The sequence below is a fragment of the Bufo bufo genome, chromosome 3 (genome assembly GCF_905171765.1).
Source record: "Bufo bufo chromosome 3, aBufBuf1.1, whole genome shotgun sequence".
Lineage (NCBI taxonomy): Eukaryota > Metazoa > Chordata > Amphibia > Anura > Bufonidae > Bufo > Bufo bufo.
In genome coordinates, this window is record NC_053391.1 from 624,099,084 (window position 1) to 624,121,079 (window position 21,996).

Sequence of the window (21,996 nt, forward strand, 5' to 3'; positions counted from 1 at the left end):
TTATATTCGAGGAAATTCTCGGGCACGTTCTTGAGGCCAGAAATGAAAAAATCAGAGTCTCCAAAAACCTGAGAGGCTCGAAAGCTTGCCTTATAACATCATTTATTTTAGTTAGCCATTAAGAGGTATTAAATTACAATATTTTATATTTTCTCTCTTTTTGAGAGCATCAGGACTTGTTACTACTGGCTAACACCTTTTTCTTTTGACCAGGTTCAAATTGACACATAAGAAAACACCTGTTTTATATATGGCGCATGTTAGTTGGGGAGCCCTGGTACTGATTTTGGATTAGTGTCCCAGAGCTTCAGGAGACACCTGTTTTTTGCTCCACATGACATACAAATATTACAATAGATAACAAAAAAAAGCATAGTAATACATAAAGTATAGTATTTAGTTTCCTATTACTATTACTTCCACCTCATGTACCTCACATTTGGATAGGCTGAAGACATGTTAGACCAGTAGATGGCAGCATCAAACCATGGTGGTATCATCTGCAAGGTCTAGGTTTCTATCATAGTACATCCAGACAGAGAACACCCTTTATTAACTTTTCCTTTATACCAGCTTAGTAATACCCTGCAAAGGGTTAATTATAAGGATGTATTCCTCCAGCTTTTCCATTACAGAGTATTCTCTGGACTAGTGCACTGGAATACGACAGTATTTCCAAGAATTATCTGTTTTTCTTTTAGTGGTTTTGTAACAGCGGCTGCGGTGCGCGGCTGTTCCCCCGATTACCGCTACAGTCCGGGAAACTCTGTTTGTATAAGTGATATTGCTTCTGAGGATTCCGCTCCACATCTTCTATTCAGCCCTGGACACAGCCTGAGTTCGGCTGGTGTCATGTGACCCTGCACACATCACTCACTGGGCGGGCTGGGTTAGGTCAGGTGACCTCGCTGACCAACCCTGGCTCTCCTGCAGGTATTTAAGTTGTTCAGCCCCTTTCCCAGACGCCTCAGTGGCAAGGTCCTAGTGTTTATCCTCACCATCTGAGGCTCTAGTGAAGACCAGGTAGCCGCTTAGTTATGCCCCTCCAGAGTATTGCTAGTCAGTGGCGCAGTGGGTCCGCACCCACTGATCCGTTTCAGTACATTGAGGTCTTTTGTTATAGTCATTGTCACGTGTCTTGGTTCCTTTGTAATAAATTATGTGTTCTGTGGTCCTTGGCCTGTTTTCCTCGTATCCTGCTCGCCTGACGTCTCGGAGGTCCTCCTGGGGACATCCGGCACGTGACAGTATACAGAACCAGGCGGAACATACGGAGGTGTAAATGGTAGGACTCCTTGGGTCAGCAGCAAAGGGCAAAACCTGGCAAGACAAACGTAGATAGACAGACTACACAGAGCAGAAGGGTGAAACACTGACAAGACAGAAAAGGCTGACCACAACACTCCACACTCAAAGGCAGAAATAGCAGCCTAATGAGCGCACCTGAAAGGTCACACCCAGGAACCAACCAGGGGAGGTTAACCCCATCAGAACCAAACAGGGAGGTACCAAATCAGGTTAGGGGTAACCAGAAATCACAGCAACCAAGCCGCGATACAGGACGTGGCCCCGAGCAACCAGCATGTACAGAACACCGGAGCCAGTACGCAAGAGCGCAACCAACCTAACATATCCACAGGGAGACGATACAGCCACAAGGAGTACACACACACATGGGCAGGTTCACACAAGATACCGCAGCCAGCACGCAGCCAAAAGCAACCAGCCTACACGGAATCACCCACAGCCAGTACGCAAAAGGCGTGCAGCCAGCCTGCACGGCAAACCATGTTACGGTGAACCGCACCGTGACAGGTTTTATAAACAAAGGCTGTCAATCTTAATTGAGTATGTTTGTATGATGGTGACACAATTATAACATTTAACTACACAAATGGTTATGGCCACTTCTGTTGCATGCAGACTCAAAATCATATCCCGTTAAGGGTCTATTCACACGTCCGCAGTGTTTTGCGGATCCGCAAAACACCGGGCACCCCAATAGAAAGGCCTATTCTTGTCCGCAGCTGCGGACAAGAATAGGACATGTTCTATTTTGTTGCGGAGCCGCGGACCGGAAGTTTCGGGGCCGCGGACCTGAAATGCGGATGCGGACAGCACACTGTGTGCTGTCCGCATCTTTACCGTCCCTATTGAAAATGAATGGGTCCGCACCCATTCCGCATAATTGTGGAACAGATCTGGACCCAAAGTGCGGACGTCTGAATAGAATCTAATTTAGAGGGGGACTCACTTGGAAAGTTGTTCAATGAATTCTATTAGTCCTGTAGTTATATTAATAGTGTATATTAGAAGAAGAGTAGTAGTTATAATAATAGTGTAGAGTAGTAATTATAGTAATAGTGTGTATCAGTAGTAGTTATATTGAGAGTGTATATTAGAAGTTGTTATTTTAACAGTGTATATTGGTAGAGTAGTAGTTTTATTAATAGTGTACATTATATTATAGTAGTAGTAGTTATAATAATATATATTAGTAGAGTAGTTGTTTTATTAATAATATATATTAGTAGAGTAGTATTAGTGTATATTAGCAATTGTTATATTAATACTGTATATTAGTAGTCATGTTAACAGTATATCTTAGCTGTAGTTATATTAATAGTGTATATTAATAATTGTAAAATTTATAGTGTATATTAATAGTTATATTAATAGGGTATATTAGTAGTTGCTATATTATTAGTATGTATTAGTACAGTAGTAGTTATATTAATAGGGTATATTAGTAGTAGTTATAATAATAGTGTATAGTAGTAGAGTAGTTGTGATATTAATAGTGTATATTCGTAGTAGTTATACAGTATTAATAGTGTATATCAGCTGAATCGTAGTTATATTAATAATGTATATTAGTAGAGTAGTAGTTCTATTAACAGTGTAGGATTTGTATTAGTAGATATATTTGAAGTGTGACTTTATATTAGTAGAAGTGTCATTATATCAGTAGTGCAATTATATTTGTAGAGTTGTAATACTAGTAAGATACTTATATGATTATCTTATGGTTAGTAGTAGTATTATATTAATAGTGCAGTCATATTAGTGGTTATTATAATATATACAGTGTACTTTTTTGAGGTCTTAGTAGTTGTTCTATTAATAGTGCAATTATCTTAGTATAGTTGTAATATTAGCAAGGTAGGTACATTGTTTGTATAGTGGACATATCAGTAAAGTTGTTATGTTAGAAATTTAGGTTTTATATTGGTAGTATGGTTATAATTGTAGTGTAAGATTTATATGAATAGAATAGTTAGTCAGTTATTGTATAGTGGTTATATTAGAGTAGCTGTTCTATTAGTATAGTATGTATTATATTAGTATATTAATTGTTGCATTAGTGTAATAGATATATCCGTATAGCCGCTTTTATATAATTAGTGTAGTTAGCAGTGTACACGTTGTTATAATATAAATTAATAAGTATTATGTAAGTATCATAATAGGCATGTAGGTATTCTATCAGTATTGTAGTTGTATTAGTATAGTAGATAATATATCAGTATAGTAGTTGCTATATATATTAGTAGTATAGTTGCTATAATAGTATAATAAGTATTATATTAGTGTAAATAACAGTTATATCAGTATTGAAGCTGTTGTATTAGTGTAGTAGACCATGTTTCAGTGTAGTAGTTGCTATACAATTAGTATAGTTCTATTAGTGGTAATATAGTCTATAGTATTTTTTATAATAGTATAATAGGTATTATTTCACTATTATAGTGGGTATTCTATCAGTATTGTGGATGTTGTATTAGTATAGTAGGTAATATATCAGTATAGTAGTTGCTAAAGCATATAATTAGTGTAGTTGTTCTATTAGTAGTGTTGTTGCTGAAGTATAGCCAAAATAGTGTGGTACCAGAAAATCTATGTGATGCTAAATAATTTAGCATTAAAAAAGGCAAAAGTATTATAGCAGCGATATGGGGTAACCAATTTTTTTTTTTTTATCTGTTTGCAAGCTTTCAGAGCAAAGGCTTCTTCATCAGGCTGTCTATACAACCTTGAAGAAGGAGCGTTTGTGCAAAAATACTTCTGTCTTTTTTAACGGAAAAGTATTTAACATAGTATTATTGTTAGTATAGTGGTTGCTCTATTAGTAGAATATTTGTTCTATCAGGGTAGCGGTACAATCGGATTGAATATAAATGTAATTACATTAAATGGATTGAAAATGTTACATTATTGTGGGATAACAAACATATTGTAGTAATTATCTAAAACACAGTAATAAATATGCAAAAACAAACTCCTCGCTGCACATTTTGATGTCGGTAAAACACTCTAAAACCGATATAAAGTGTTATGCCTATTGCAGGGCCTGAGGGGGGCGGTGCATGACACAGACATCAGAGGACCAGGAAACAGAACAAACCCTTCAGGCCCTGCTGTATGTATAATATAGTATACTGGTTCTGTCTAGACTGTTCCTTTAATAATATATGAGACATTCAATATTGAGGAAAGGAACCACTTATATAGTAGGTAGGTTATTTCGATTTACAAAGTGTTACTCTATGAAATTGTACTTTGTTCACGGGGTACAGTGTTGCAGTGACCCCTCTGATCACTGGGGGAGAAGGGGGAACAGATAAGATGCTGTATTATATTTTATAATATCAGGGTCATGTGGAAATAGACGCTTTCTGGTAAATTGATGATCCACTGAGTTGCCCCATTTCTTTCTGCTCAGCTGGACCACGGTTTTTCCATCAAGAGATCAGGGTCTTTGGACTACTACCAACAGCCAGGAATGTATTGGATAAGGTATGAGATGGTTCAGCGCCAACAGTCAGTGTTTCCATGGCGACGTGCTGGCAGTCTCCATTAATCAGTCCCTTCAGTGGATAAACATGCTTTTTTTTTATTTAATTTTTTTTATATATCCAGTCCATATACCGCTTTATGAGTTGTAGTCTCAAGCTTTATTGAGATTTCGCAAACCACCTTCTCCATCCCTTTTCGTCCATTATCCATGCTGACATGGCCAGCTTTCTTCATCACACATTTGCTGAGTACCTCCTGTGGTTCAAAAGACAGGATATATGTGATACAGTACGGTATGTTGCACTTAGATAAAAAAAAATCATTTTATAAAAATTGCTATTGTGATATCAATTCTCCTCAAAAATAGATTCAGATGTAGCAGAGCTGAATTTGTTATTTAACTGTTATTTGGGTGAGAACACAAGGTGTGCCACATTGCAAACTCAGCTTTGCAACATCTTTATACAGCACCTAAAATTTACAGAATATCAGTGCGTAACCTGTGTATATCCTGTAGTTTTAAACCACACAAAACACGACCCTTACTGAAAACCTGACAACTAACAATGCATAACATTGTAATGCATTGAACATCCGTCACTTCAGTGTGTTATGGTCGGAAGTTTTTTGTCTGGTTCTTTGTATTGTTTGTCTCTCTCTCTATATATATTTACTGTATATATTTTAGTTATGTCACTGTTTTTATGATACAGAGCCTTGAATTTTCTTTTTTTGTCGTTAAACCTTTGTTAAAAGAAAATGTACATTACATAAAGAGAATTACATTTCTATGACAATATAATAACTTATACATCATAATTATAGCCCGATAACATATTGTGATTTGTACTGTAGTACCATGATAATGGGAGCTTTTGTATTGAGGTAAAAATAACATTAAAGAGTCACTGTACTACACAAATTCATTTCATTTAATAGAGAATTGTGTAAATAGTAAATTTCTTAATCACTTCATTTAAAAAATCTGCCTGCATCCACCTGAAAAAAGCTGTAAAGTCATGGCCACTAGGGGTCTCACTTCTACCCAATTTTCAGTTCACTTCCTGTTGTCAGGCAAGATCCGTCCTTATAAGTAAAGATGGCAGAGAGGAAGTGGGGTCATATCCAGGGGCTTAGCTGTAGGGGAAGCAGGGGAAGCGGCTGCTTTGGGGCCCAGACCCACAAGGGGCCCCCTCAGGAGGAAGACTAAAAGATTTTATCATCAGGGCCCCCTCAACAGTATTATACAATGACATTATATACAGTGACACTACCGGGCCTTGTCTCAGAGCTCAATCTTGATTAGCAACAGGAGTGGGAGTTGCTTGTGAGTTGGGGGTTGTGAAGAAGTTGCTGGGGGCGTTCAAAAATTTGCTGTGGGGCCCACTCAGTTGGAGTTAGCTGAGATTCTGAGCCTGATGAAAGAACTGCTTCTACACTGCTTCAAAATTCATAGGAGCCTCCTGCCTTTCTGTTAATGTGAAGTATCCCTTCTTATCTGTTTTGTGAGCTCCGGAGCTTAAAGGGATTCTGTCATGAGATTTTACCCGTATAACCTAAACATATGCTCATGTCCGTACTAATAACATTAATCCTAAGCGCCGCCTTCTTCAGCTCAGCGCCGCCTCCGCAATCCTCCTGTCCCTCTGCCAGATCCCGCGCCTGCGCATCTGGCAGAGGGAAGGGAGGATTGCGCATCAGGCCGGCGCATGCGCACTTTGCTCAACGAAGCCGCTGCCAGGAGTCAGCGGTGCGGGATCTGGCAGAGGGACGGGAGGATTGCGGAGGCGGCGCTGAGCTGAAGAATGTGGCGCAGAAGATAGGTAGGGCGGCGATGAAGACAGGGAAGGCGGCGCTGGGCACCGGACGGCGATGGGTGAGGCTGGGCACACTGTATTAACGGACGTCCCCTTGGGCACCTTAGGTAAGTGATTGACAGGTTATAAAAACCTGTTTTTGGGGCTAATAGAGCCACAGGGAGGTTTGATAAGGCCAGCTTAGGATTCATGTTATTAGTACGGACATGAGCATATGTTTAGGTTATAGGGGTAAAATCTCATGACAGAATCCCTTTAAAGCAAACATGTTGGGGAGTAAGGGAAAGGATGTCACAGCAGTACAGTGCTGTCAGATTTCACAGAAGGGATAGCCCTGTTTGTGAGAGAAATGCATCTAGCTGTGCAGCTGAAGAGTGGAATAATTAGGCTGAAAAGACATTGGGGAAGCCCCAAAAAGACCTGCTCCTTCACAGTTAATATTGTACAAAGAAGCACAGTCATTATGCAAATTTTTTTTTTTAAACTCAGGAACGCTTTAAGTGTTATACATTATTGAGACAAATCAGAAGGTAACATTAGTGAGACCTGTCACAGTTCAGCCATTAGGACACTTCCCAAGGTCAAGAGGCCAGAGGGGGATCACAGCCCCTTCATCAGCACTTACACATTGTATGAATTTCGGCAAGACTCGCCATCCTTCTAATTTGTATGGGAGATACCTGACTCAAAAGCAGGACAGGTGTTAGTGGAAAGAAGGATCAGGCATATTACATTTATACATGCCTGATCCTTTGTTTAATGTCTATGGGGCTGACAGAAACAGCTGAGTGCTCTATTCAGTTGAATCTGTCAGAGTCTCTGTTAGACTTTGAATAGAGTAGCACTGGGCATGCTCGGCCACCTCTCCATTCAAACTTTGCCTTGATGTGGTCATGCAGTGAGGAGGAGCAGTGGGCTCAAATTCTAGTGATCATGGGTGTCCCAACAGTGGTGCCCCTAGGGATTACACATCTCTCACCTGTGCTGTGGATAGGTGATAAATATCCATTGTGAGACAACCCATTTAAAGGGCATCTGTTACTTTGGACTAGGCCTAGAAACTACTGTAATGGATAAATAGTCTACAGAACGGAGAGCTCAGATCAGTAATTCTTATTTTATCTTATCCCGGTTCCACCACTGTGGTGCACATACCACCCTGTGATGCACAAAGAGGACAAATTCTGTAGTCCCCTCTATTTTGGGGGTGGGGACCAGAGGTATGTATAAAGAATTACTGATCTGAGCTCACCATTCTGTACACAGTCCATCCATTACAATATTTCATAGGGCTAGTCAGAGATGACAGGTGCCTTTAAGAGCATCTGTTCAAGTTTTAAAGGGGTTCTCCGGGATTTACATATTGATGATCTATCCTCAGGAGATCAGCTGGAGTTCAACTCCCAGCACCCCTGCCAATCAGCTGTTTGAGGAGGCCGCAGCTCCATGTTGAGTGCCGCCATGTGACATCACGTTCGTCATTCATGTGGCCTAAGAAGAAGCTTAAAGGGGTATTCTTATCGGAGACAATGGGGTCATATCGCTAGGATATGCCCCCATTCTCTGAGAGGTGCGGGTCCCACGCGGAGTGGGAAAGGTGGTGGTCGGAGGACCCCGGGTTTCCTTGGGCCTGACTACCACCAAGCGCTCTCCCCATAGTAATAAATGGGTTTGCACCACACTTGTGCAGTTATCGATCCCATTCATTTCTATGGGGCCGACGGAAATAGCCGAGCCAGCACTTGGCTATTTTCAGAGGCCCCACAACTTTTGGGCCTCCGTTCTCAGTGTAGGTGTGAGTCCCAGCGGTGGGACCCGCACTTATCAGTCAATAGGGCCATATCCTAGCGAAAAACCCTTTAAGGGCTTACGGTGTGCCACTGCCTACTCGTACAGCTAATTAGTGGGGATCTCAGGAGTCCGAGCCCCACCGATCTGAAATTGATGGGCTATCAATATGTAAATCCTGAGGATCCCAGAGGTGACCTGCACCTATCTCATATCCTGTGTATACGCCGTAAAGGTGTCAGATGGGAACACCCCTTTTAAAAGGGTTATCCCAAGATTTCAGAGACAGTCCCAGCAAATTTGAGCTGCCTGGGAAAATTTGAGAATACCTGCTGCTGCTCCATTCTTCTCTATGGGACTGAGCGCTATACACTGGATCACATATACAGTAGAGTAGGGTGTCCATACATCCTATTTTCTCAGGGCATGTCCTCTTTCTGGAACCTAAAAAAAGAATGTCTGCCTGGGAATTACCAAAAATGCCTGAACTGACTTTTTTTTTAACAAATGAGTGCTTCCGGCCCCAAGTGTCCTCCTTTTTGAAAGCCCAAATTTGGTCACCCTAATAAAGAGCAAAGATGATACAGTTGTAGGAGACTGTGTAAATATGGATATATGTGCAGGCGGGTAAAGCATCAGAGAAATCTACATAAGAACTGCCTGACCAGTTTTCAGTACATACCATTGGGCCATCACCTTTAGTGGTAAATCATTAATAATATATACACATGTAGCAGGGCTGAGTTTGTTATTTTGCTTTTTGCATAGGACTTCCAGCAGACCTGGCATACATTCTAATGTGTATATTATAATGTAGCAGGAGCAAGTTAAGGCCTCATGCAGTCTGCAAAACGTGGATCCGCAAAATACGGATACCGGCCGAGTGCATGCTGCCATTTTTTTTTAGGGTACTTTCACACTTGCGTTGTGAAGATCCGGCAGGCAGTTCCATCGCCGGAACTGCCCCCCGGATCCGAAAATCCGTGTGCAAACAGATAGCATTTGTAAACGGATCCGGATGCAGATCCGTCTAACAAATGCTTTGAAACACCGGATCCGTCTCTCCGGTGTCATCCAGCAAAACGGATCCGGTATTTTTTTTTCCTTTGCATTTTTAAAGGTCTGCGCATGCGCAGACCAGAAAACCGAATCCGTTTTGCCGGAACACTTGCCATTAATGCATTTCGATGGAAAACGGCATTCCGGCAAGTTTTCTGGAATTTTGGACGGAGAAAATACTGCAGCATGCAGAATGGATTGCTCTCCATTCTGAATGCATTAGGATAAAACTGAATAACGCTAGTGTGAAATTACCCTTACTCCTGCAGAAATGTCCTTTCTTTGTCCGCAAAATGTACATGAGTCCTAATTGACAAATTCAGCTCTGCTACATCTAAATGCGTAAAGTACATGACATTCATTTTACATTTGTGTATAATAAATAGCATAAAAGACTCATACAGCATAACAGAATAAGGAATGGCCGTACTGTAACTGTATACTATACTGATCAGGCTGGGAGCCGGCGGAGAGTTATTTACCATAGGGAACATATGCTGATCACTATTGGCTTTGGGCCATAAGCCGCTTACCACAAATCATTCTAATGCAAACCTTGTCTAATCTCCCAGACACAGCTGACACCCCCATAAGTTACAGCCAGCTGCCGGGGGGTTGCTATTCCAAAACCCAATCTCGAGCTTTCCTTTGATAAAGTATATCCTCTATCAAGCCATGTTTGGACCATCAAGTCCTGAATCACCCGTCACCCCACCACCGGGGCACTACTTATGTACACAGGTTTCAGTGCTCGGGATTGCAAGCACAGTTCACCTTGTGGTAGATGACTCTCCAGAGCCCAAGTATAGTAAATAGTAAGGGTAGGTTTCCATTGTTATAGTCAGACAGAGCAGATACTGGGGCTTTACATGTTTATTTTACTTGAGGTACTTTACATAAAATAATAGGAAATTGCATAAATAACAATTCCATAAATGTGTCTATAATGCTGTTAGAATAATAAAAACAAATAATATAGGTGCAACTGGTCAATGCCAGCGATTGCCAACCAAGAACCCTGGCGTCCTATAGAACTCGGTCAGGGGTTCCCCAGAAGATAACAGCAGCAATACCATGGATGACAAACTCAGCCTGCATGACTAGGACAAAATCAAGAAATTTTGGCCAAAATATATTAATATACAATGTATTATCCCCCCATACAGTATACCAAGGCTATCTCAGGTTGGAATAGGAGTGGGGGTCCAAAGAGTTAAAACATAGAGGTTTCCCCCAACAATAATGTTGGCAATGAGGGGTCTTTGCAATTGCCCTCACCAGCAGATAATAAACTGTTTGCAAGTGTGTATAGCACTCTACGGTAGATATCTGCTAGAGACAGGGGTCTGTGGCGTGGTGTGATATGGGCAAGGCTGTCGAAGGAAGATTCATTGATAACTCAAAAGTTCTGTCGTAAGTATTAAAGGGGTTGTACAGGTTCAGCAAAATTGTCTGTTTTCTTTGAAAAACAGCACCACACCTGACTATAGGTTGTATCTGGTATTACAGCTCATATACCATACACGACCTATGAACACTTGTGACACTTTTTAAAAAAATATGTCAGCCATGTTTTTTTCATAGCGTTTTCTTCTGACTAAATATTCCGTGCAGATTCTGGAATTCCTGGGCAGCACTGGAATTTGAAAACCAGCATAATCACCTCCTATATCAGAGAAATACTGGAGGTGCACATTACTTATTCACCGATCAGCCATAACTTTAAAACCACCCAACTGTTATTATGTAGGTCCCCCTTGTGCCCCCCCAAAACAGCACAGGGTTTCCTGTAATATATCAATGCAAAGACTCTGCTTTCCAGTTTAATTTCACACTTTTTGGTGGTCATTTACAGAGCACGCCACGCCTGGTTCAGGCGTAAAAAAACGCCCAGGCAACAATATCTTGACTTAGTAGTGGCGAGGGAGTGGCAGGGGCTTGTAAATGTACCAAGGGCTGGAGGTGCCAGACTGCCGAAGGTGCGATTTATAAAAAAAAAAAAAAGAAGGGCACGCCTCGTCATAAATTAGGAGACTCATACGGCAGTTTTTGGAGGAAAACAGAGACTGGCCTAAAAAGCTGGTCTTTTTAAATAACCCTTTATGTCTTTTTGAAGAGGACCTTTCACCTCTCCTGACACGTCTGTTTTGGTTAATTATTATATTCCACATGAAATGACAATTGTGGAACATTTCTTCGTATGACTCTATGTTGTGTCATTCTTCTGCTATTCTTGCTAGAAGTTTATGGATAAAGGTACAGAAGGGAGTTACCAGCTGGGGGCGTGTCCCTGCACAGTCTGACACTATCCAATCAGAGCTGCCAGTTACAGGAACACACCCCTAACTGGTAACTCCCATCTGTACCTTTATCCAAAAACCTCTAGCGGGAATAATAAAGGAATGACACAATATAGAGTTATAAGAAACAACTCTCCAGAAGTGTTATTACATGGGGATTGCAAGTAGCTACTAAAACAGACAACTCAAGAAAGGTGACGGCTCCTCTAACTTCTCTCTACAGCATTTAACTTTTTGGTTTCTGAAGGTGGGCCACAGTTCATCACAAGCACCTGCAGAGAGATATAACTATATATTTAGAACCACCTAGAACCATCGGGTTTGTATTATCCTTGTATTAATTTATTTATCACTAAAATAATATGTTGAAAATATAAAACTTAGGCTACTTTCACACTAGCGTTCGGAGCGGATCCGTCTGATGTTTCATCAGACGGATCCGCTCCGATAATGCAGACGTTCGCATCCGTTCAGAACGGATGCGTCTGCATTAAAACTTAGAAAATTTTCTAAGTGTGAAAGTTGTCTGAGCGGATCCGTTCAGACTTTACATTGAAAGTCAATGGGGAACGGATCCGCTTGAAGATTGAGCCATATGGTGTCATCTTCAAGCGGATCCGTCCCCATTGACTTCCATTATAAGTCTGGACGGATCCGCTCGCCTCCGCACGGCCAGGCGGACACCCGAACGCTGCAAGCAGCGTTCAGGTGTCCGCTCACTGAGCGGAGCGGAGGCTGAACGCTGGCAGGCGGATGCATTCTCAGTGGATCCGCGTCCACTGAGAATGCATTGGGGCCAGACGGATGCGTTCGGGACCGCTCGTGAGCCCCTTCAAACGGAGCGCACGAGCGGACACCCGAACGCTAGTGTGAAAGTAGCCTAAGAATAGCTAACAGACATATGATATTATAATCTGATACATAAAAAACTAATAATTCCCTCTTTGCTGTATATATGGGGTGTAATTTCTAAAGCCCTTTTCACCTCCCAAAAGGCAATCAAAAGGGGAATTCCATAGATATCTAAAACTTTTTTCCATATATTTTCATTGGATCCATTATAGTCCAATATTGTATTGATATGGAGATATCGTCTCTATAGTTCACAAACGTCCTTTTTCCAAAGTGGAGCTTGTTATTATTAAGTAGACAAAAGGTCAATTCCAATAGGTACTCGGTAATGCTGTACCAATATATCATTAAACTATTTAAATAGTGTATTGCTACACACCGTGGCGTCTCACATGATACCTCATGGTTTCTGGGTTTCCTTTTATATTGATAATAAAATAATCGATAATAATCATGAGTCCATATTCACTATTTGAATAGTGGGGATAGCGATACCTGTGTTACAAACAGCGTGCCGGCGTCCCACGTGGTCTTTGATGAGCGCTCTATGTTCTGACTGCCCGGACTTCAGCTACACAGGACGTCTCATGCGCTGCATGTGGGACACTGCGCACCGCTTCTATTCTTTTCCCAAGGTTTTCATCGATAGGTCAACGGGTTGTTTTAGTGGGTCTTTGGCTACTGAGGAAGGAGTTAGTTTAACTCCGAAACGCGTCTGGTAAAATTCAGACTAACTAAAACAACCTACTGACCTATCGATGAAAACCTTGGAAAAAGAATAGAAGCGCATGAGATGTCCTGTGTAGCTGAAGTCCGGGCAGTCAGAACATAGTGCGGTTATCAAAGACCACTTGGAACGCCGTCACGCTGTTTGTAACACAGGTATCGCTATCCCCGCTGGAGACACACATTGCAGAAGACATCGAATCCAAGGTGAGCGCTGTAGCTATCACGTTGGACGCCACGGTGGATAGCAATATACTATTCAAATAGTGAATATGGACTCATGATTATTATCGATTATTTTATCATCAATATAAAAGGAAAGCCAGAAACCAGCGCATTAGGAATACAGTTGAATGATATATTGGTACAGCATTACAGAGTACCTATTGGAATTGACCTTTTGTCTACTTAATAATAACAAGTTCCACTTTGGAAAAAGGACGTTTGTGAACTATAGAGACAATATCTCCATATCAATACAATATTGGACTATAATTGGATCCAATTAAAATATAGAGAAAATGTTTTAGATATCTATAGAATTCCCCTTTTGATTGCCTTTTGGGAGGTAAAAAGGGCTTTCGAAATTATACCCCATATATACAAAGAGGGAATAATTTTTATTTTATGTTTAAGATTATGATATCATAAGTCTGTGAGCTATTCTTAGTTTTATATTTTCAACATATAGTTTTATTGATAAATACATTAATATAAGGATAATACAAACCCGATGGTTCTAGGTGGTTCTACGTGAAGTGTGCCTGTCTATATTCAAAATATATCATTTCAATATTGACGAGGTGAGTCGAGGTAAGAGCACCTTTTTCCACAGCAAGAAAGGGTGTGAGCCGCTAAATTAAATATTTTTGATAACTATATATTTCTATGAATTTAGGAGTAGGGGCAAATGAAAGAAAAGTGTCTTAACCACTTCACTTCATCCATTCACTTCAGTGGGGCTGAGCTGCGCTTATGCTATGTGACCAATGAACGTGACATCACACGGCCTAGGAAAAGCTGAGAGAAGGCCGCTGCATTACTGCAAGTGCCTCTACCTTCTCAAACAGCTGATCGGCAGGGGTCCCCGAGTGTTGGACCCCCACTGATCAATACTGATGGATAGGTCATCAGTAGTAGTCTCGGAAAACCCCTTTAAGTCCCGCAAGTTCGAGGTTGGGCCTTCCAGGACATCCCAACAGATGCTCAGTCAATTGAGTTTTGTTAAATTTGAAGGCCAAATCAACATCTTGAGCTTGTTGTCATGTTCCTCAAACCAATTTGTGACATGTGGCATGGCACATTATACTGCTGAAAGAGGCCACTGCAAGTGGTGAATTCCTCTGCTATGAAGGGGTGTACTTGGTCTGCAACAATGGTTTCCCAGCAGAACATTGCACTACCTGGGCTGACTTGCCTTCTTCCCATAGTGTACCCTTGTGCCATTTTTTCCACAAGCACATGGCCTTCCATATTATTTAAAAGAAAATGTGAATCATCAGACCAGGCCACCTTCTTCCATTGCTCCATGGTCCAGTTGCAGGTGATTTTCAGAGTGGACAGGTGTCAGCATGGGCACTCTGACTACTCTGAGGCTAGGTAGCCCCTGTATGCAGCAATCTGAGACATACTGTCTGTTCTATCATAAGTAGTGAGAACTTTTTCAGCAATTAGAGCTGTAGCTGCTCTTCAACGTGTTTGGACCAAATGGGCTAGCCTGCATTCCTCACACACATCATTGACCTTTGAGTGTCCCTCATGACTATATTTTCAGTTCACCTTTGGTAGTGGGAACATACCTGATACTTTGGAGATGCTCACCTAGCCATTACAATACAGCCGTTGACACAGTCGCTCAGGTCCTCACACTTGCCCATTTTGAGAACTGACACTTGTTGCCTACCCCTTGACAGGAACCATTCTTATTTACATCACCTCTCTGTGGTTTTACTCTTATGGCTCATCGGTGTATACTGTGCACTTCTGTAGGCATCTCTCCTTACCTGAGATTGTATTTGCATGCATTATTATGTAATGAAAAATGCTGCATAAATTCTTACCACTGTCTAACTCAAGGGAGCTAGTGATATGTTCTTCCACCACTAAAGTGACCTTCATTTGGAAAATGGCTTCTGGTCCCTAGTAATCTCAATTCCTTTATTTATTTTTAGATCTCCTAGTTTCAAACGTATCTCATGTGGGCATGTTCCTCCCAGTAATACATGCTTGATGTGACTTCTGTAGCTCCTGGAATCTACTGCCTTTACTACCTCTCATGTAGTAGCCTAGCTTTATTCCCCTAGGGAATCTCCTCTTACCTTTGTTCCCCCTTCTCTCTATCTTGTGTTATCCACAACCTCCCACACTCCCTGTTGGTATCTCTAACATTCTGTGACTTTGAGAAGAGGAAGGGATATAACATATAGGGCAGATTATGTTAGGCCTGAGGCGTCATCCGACAGGATCTGTGTACCGTCGATGCAACAGCTCAGACAGCTATGTAAAGGAGTTGCACAGACTCTACGGCAGTAAAATGGTACTATTTTTTTATTTGGAAAGTTGATTTATTGTGCATCGATGAAGCAAATGAAAAAAAAAAAAAGATTGGTGCTAACTAAGGTTTCCACCCTTTAATTGTGCTATTGACTGCCACTTTTTTTACTTCGTGCATTAGTTTATGTAAAGTACCTCAAAATTGATTGTATTTTTTTAAAGTGTTTTGACCCTTTTTATAGATGATAATTTAGGAGAGTTAGGAGATACAAATCCTCATAGCTCAGACATAAAGGAATGGTCTAATGAAGCTTGCCCGACAATCAGATAATTGGCCATCTATTTAATCCATGACAGGTTAGATCTGCCAGAATTGAAGTTACAGTTGCTTAGTGCTCTCATTTCTGGCTCAAAGAAGGGGTGTCTGAATAGGATGGACCTTTGGAAAAGGGTTTATCTTGGGCTACTTTCAAACTAGCGTTTTCAATTCCACTATTGACATCCGTCATAGGATCTCAATAGCGATGAAAACGCTTCAATTTTGTCTCCATTCATTGTCAATGGGGACAAAACTGAACTGAATGAAACAGAACACACCAGAATGCATTCCGTTCCGTTTAGTTGTGTCCCCATTGTCGACAGAATAACGCTGCAAGCAGTCTTTTTCTGTCCGTGACGTGGTGCAGAGCAAGACGGATTCGTCCTGACACACAATGTAAGTCAATGGGAAGGGATCCGTTTTCTCTGACACAATACAAAACGGATCCGTCCCCCATTGACTTTCAATGGTGTTCAAGACGGATCTGTCATGGCTATATAAGACATAATACAACCGGATCCGTTCATGACGGATGCATGCGGTTGTATTATTGTAACGGAAGCGTTTTTGCAGATCCATGACGGATCCGCAAAAATTGCTAGTGTGAAAGTAGCCTTAGTGAGAGAACCCCTTTAAGGTGCAACAGCTTTGGCTTTTGCCTGGTTGCAAAGATGATGGCAAGAGAGTCATTTTCCTAAATCATTTTATATTGTGATCTCCCAAATTTCATAATGTAACCGCCTCCTGATGGCTGACTGTCAGAATGGCAACACCATCACTGCTGATGTTATGGTAATGAGCGTGCAACCACTGGGTGAACCAACAGATTTGACGTTGGGCTACTCCTAAGGGTGTTATCCTAGAAGGCCCCTGGTTTTCACCCTTTATCTCTGTACAGGGATCTGGACTTTGTAGCAGGGAACCACCAGGCCAATACCTCCTGTGATAGTTTCTATATGATTGACAGTTAACACTGGCACAAATCACCAAGGGATAAGGCAAAACCATAGTTGGGGACAGGCTGAGGTCAGGACAAGAAGAGCATGAGCAATCCAACAAACAGTCAGAGGTTGGGTAGACAGCGAAAGGTCAATACAGATCAGATCAGACAATGGAGGGTCAAAATCCAGAAAATGGGCAGAAGTCAGTGCACAGGCAGACAAAGAAATACAGAACACCTTTTCAGGAACTAGCAAGCTAGGAACTTATTGCTCAGGCACCCTTACATAGGGGAAGGTGCTCCGTCTCTGGAAAAAATCTATAGGGAAGAATTACTAAGACTGGCATTTCCTATGCAAACCTTAGTAAAAAGACTGCTGGACTGAGATGCACCAAATTTATTAAAAGGCACAGGCCTCTTAATAAAGAGATGTCTGTAAAATTAAGTTAGAATCCTCACAATCCAGCTCAGCCTACCCTTTCAGATTTTCCGGTGATATCTTGTACTAATAAAGATTTTCAAGCATGAAACAGCCACAGTCTACGTGAAATGCTAGTTTACTGAAAGGATTACCCTTTGCTTTTCCCGGTGGTTCTCGATTCATTGGTGTCCACAAGGGCATATAGAAGAATTTACATGGTTTTAAGTGCAGTTTTTGGATGCATTTTTTAATGCACCCCAAAGAGTACTGCATTAATGAGGCCTAATCCTCATTCATCACATTAAATTAAACACTTCTATATAGTGCATATAAGCATGATGTACCACCAAATAGTCTGAGGTGGCATGGGATTTTTTTCTCCTTACTTCCTGTAGTTTTCATTATGGGATTGAAGATGAAGGTGCTCCCTGTTGCATCTTTTCTAATAGCTATTCATGCAGAGGTATTGGGCAGTACCGAGCAGATTATTATAGTGGAGACTTCTTATTTTGTTGATTTCTTTCCATTTAGTGGTTGATTGCTTTAGTGGCCGAGACTCAAAGTGCACAGAGAAGGTCAAACAATCCTGGAAGAGGCTGTTGTTGGGTAGATGTTATCGTAACTCATAGGATTGGTCTATTAATTCTAGTGCTTTCCATGTTAACACTAATGACCGATAATTTATTTTGGTGGCTTGTATGTCCTAAAGTTTAAATATTATTATCAGAATTTAACGCTCTCATTTTATGCTCTCCCCCAGACCACCGCTCTTGATAAGGAGAGGCAGGTTTTCAGACGAAGACGCAACCAGGATGTGATGAGACGATTCATGGCCCAGCCAGCTGCACCTGAACTCACTTCAGAGTCAGAGGACTATTCACCAAGTTCATCTGAGACTGTTCGCTCACCTAACTCACCCTTTTAAAGAAACACTTTAAGTCTTGGCTTAACCCTTCGAGACTTCAGAATGAGAACAGGAAACACTTCTGGAAATCTGTTATGGACGTATCCTCTCTTGATAATAATTCTAGGTTTGAAAGAACAAATAGCAGGGGTGAAAATATGACATTGAGGACATCTTTGTCCCAATAGGGTAAATACTTGTAATATCTTCTTATGAATGACTGATTTATGAATGAATATAAGGCTGCTGTCTGTGGAGGAGGTGTTGAAGGGTTTACGTTTGCATTGATGACCACATACAGCAACCATGCAGATTATTATGGGTATATCATAACATGTTTAGCCCGGAATCAATAGTAAATATACTGATTGTAACTGAAATATAGGAGAATGATAGAATAACATTATTGTGAATTATTATATGTAATTTGAAGCACAGTCACATTATGGTGGGCAATCTCTCACCCTAATGTTTCCGAACACCCGTCTGCGGGGCCTTTAATAGGCCAAGTCATGAGTGTATGCCTACATTAGCACAGATGCATGAGAAAGAACATAGGGATTGCTACAAGTATGGAGTGATTGAATCAGTCCTAACGTAAATCCAGTTCATGTTCCTATCACTTCCATCCATTCCCCAGGGGGCCCAGCAGAAAATTTGCAGAGTGGATGTATCCATAAAACCTTGTAGAAATCCAGAAAATTAAAATCTACATCGTACAAAAGCCAAAATGATCAGTTAGTGGTTGTCTGTGAGCATATGTAGTCATAATGGATGTCTTGGATGCCGATGCGTGAGCGACGTATGTCCTTCTTGCCTGTCTTTCCACGTCTGTCATACTCCACCAAGAAAAAATAAATTCAGATTTTTTTTTTCTCGTTTGTCATTTTAAAATTAAAATTTGAATCCTCCGTCATTGTTTTCAGATTTGCTTTGATCATAACCCATTTCTTCACTTTCATTGTCCTCTGTTATAGTAATATTGTCATTAAAACATTGAATGATCAAAATAACAATGGTTTTATGACTGCTCCACTTCTGTGAATTGCCCCATTTACCCCAGGCTGTAAAATAGATTGGGGTCATATCTAGTTATTAAGTAGCTATGGGTTTGATAATGTTTCAAGGCAAAACTAAGACATAGGAGGACTGAAAAAAGCATAAACGCAAGGTGCAGTGTTACATGGAAGGGTATTTTCTTCACTAGGGCTCATTCACATATATTATTTTTGTATATTTACCTATGAGTGCCATTCTACAAATTACATAAAGATAATCTATAAAAATGTTCAGTAATTGTACACACATTATTGATACACCAATCCTTATGTAAAGCTTTTATTATACTCAAGAGCTGCATTCTTAATTCTGCTGGTTGAACTTGGAAATAGTCTGCACGCTTGATGCTGAACAAATGTATAAAGGGGCAGTCCAAGGTTTTACTACTGGATAAGCTATAATACTTGATTGAAGGAGGTCCGACACCCCTCTCACTACTCACTTATCAGCTGTTCTGCAGCAGCTCCGGTGATAGAGATTAGTGCCAGAACTACACAGCTCCATCCATTGTCTAACACTGCAGCAACCAGGTCTGTCCAGTCCACTCTACAATAGATGAAGCTGTGTATTTCCATCGCCGGACGGAGCTACTCAGAAACAACTTATTGGTGGGGCTGCTGGGTGTCAGAGCCCACGGATCAGAAATTGATAGCCTATCCTAATGATCCCGGATTACCCCTTTACCTTAGCTGAGCTCATTACCAACATCAGATTGCTGTTGAATGCCTTGTGTTGAGATTTAGCAGATTTAGAAGTTGGGGTGGGATAAAGCCCCTAGTACCAGAAAAGTGGCACAAAAATGTCAGTTTTTTTCGAGCAAGCACCCTTTTGTGCAAACATTTGTAACTTTTTGCCTGTATATACCATGCTCGCTACTTTTATTTCAATTTTTTTTTTTTTTAAAAGCAGTGTGGACCATCAGATTTAAGATTTCTTACGCCAGAAATAGTGTTGAGCGAACTTGTGTTTTCAAGTTCGGCATACAAGGTTCGGGATATCTAAGAATTCCGTTATGGATTCCGCTACCATGGACCATAAGTTATGGTCCATGGTAGCGGAATCCATAATGGAATTCTTAGATATCCCGAACCTTGTACGCCGAACTTGAAAACATAAGTTCGCGTATCCCTAGCCAGCAAACTGCTATATATTATACCTGAAAACTACACCAGCTCCAAGATGGCGCACATTAAATTAAGTGTGTGTATTAAAAATAAGTGTGTCCCCTAATAGCTTTGACGCATCTCAAACCAGCCCAAATAAAATCAAGACTGACGTATGAAATTTGACATTCTTGATAAATTCCTCCTATCGTGTGACCAGTAAAGGCTGGAAGATTTCAGCTCTGAAGCCTGCAAAATTGTGACTGCAGCTCTGGACTATAATGCAAGATGTACGGCCGCTTTCACACAGTCAGTGTTCGGTCAGTCATGTCCATCAGTTATTGTGAGCCAAAACCAGGAGCAGATCTTCCCATTATACCTCATAGCTGTGTAGTCTGTGTGAAAGCGGCCTAACGCAGGAGATAATAAATGATATATATTTACTCAGCCTTTTATCAAGATTAATTCTTAATGTGAAGTGGAATTTGAAGGTGAACATACAATTTTATATCAACTCATCAACCCATTTCCTAGTCATTGCAGTGGTATCATACTCTTACTTGCCCAAAATTTTATTTTGTACCGTAATTCTGGTCATGCACTGAATGAGCTTTTTGTCCAGTTTGGTGGCGATATGACAGTGAAATAATCTTATACTTGAAAATTTGTGGGGTCATTTATCAAACTGGTGTAAAGTAGAACTGGCTTAGTTTTCCATAGCAACCAATCAGATTCCACCTTTCATTTTCCAAAGGAGCTGTCCAAAATGAAAGGTGGAATCTGACTGGTTCTACTTCACACCAGTTTGATAAATGACCCCATTGGTGTTTTCAATCAACCTCTCTTGCAATGCTTTCTTAATCTGATCATATCTTCATTGAATGTGATGAAATATCAGTCAATGTGTGGCCCTCTTGTACCATGCCCATTGGACCCCAGGTGCTTTGCATCACTGAACCTTGGCATCATGCTTAGGGCTCATGCAGACGAGTGTAATGGCTCAGTGCCCGTATTACGGACCGTAATATGCGGGCACTGGCCGTGTGCGCTCCATGGTGCGGATGCGGACCCATTGACTCCAATGGGTCCACGATCCACAAGATATGGCCAAAGATGGGACTTCACCTATCTTTTGCGAAGCGGAGGTACAGATCGGAAGCCCACGGAAGCACTTCGAAGCGCTTCTGTGGGCTTTCGGGTCCATGCAGCACTGCAAAAACATAGAACATGTTCTATCTCTGGCCGTAACTTCCAGATCGCTGACCCGCAAACGAAGTGCACACAGCCGGTGCCCGTGCGCTGTGGACCGCAGCACGAGCACTGAGCCATTACTCTTGTGTGCATGAGCCCTTGGGCCGCATCTTTTGACATCCTCCAGAAGATCACTCAGTGCTGTTTTGCTGCCTGCATTATATATT

General features: G+C 41.2%; 1 protein-coding gene across 3 annotated transcripts in view; it reads left to right on the forward strand.

Moving 5' to 3' along the window:
• Window positions 1-19,377, forward strand: part of DCLK1 (doublecortin like kinase 1) — a 352,916-nt gene extending 333,539 nt beyond the window's left edge. For 2 of the 3 annotated variants that reach the window (XM_040426114.1, XM_040426115.1), the window contains one exon: window positions 18,273-19,377. In XM_040426114.1, coding sequence (XP_040282048.1) covers window positions 18,273-18,437 — 165 coding nt within the window. In that variant the 3' untranslated portion in view covers window positions 18,438-19,377. Of the gene's footprint in view, window positions 1-4,723; window positions 4,798-18,272 lie in introns of all 3 variants that reach the window. The other variant, XM_040426117.1, reaches the window with a different exon arrangement.
• The last annotated feature ends 2,619 nt before the right edge of the window (window positions 19,378-21,996 follow it).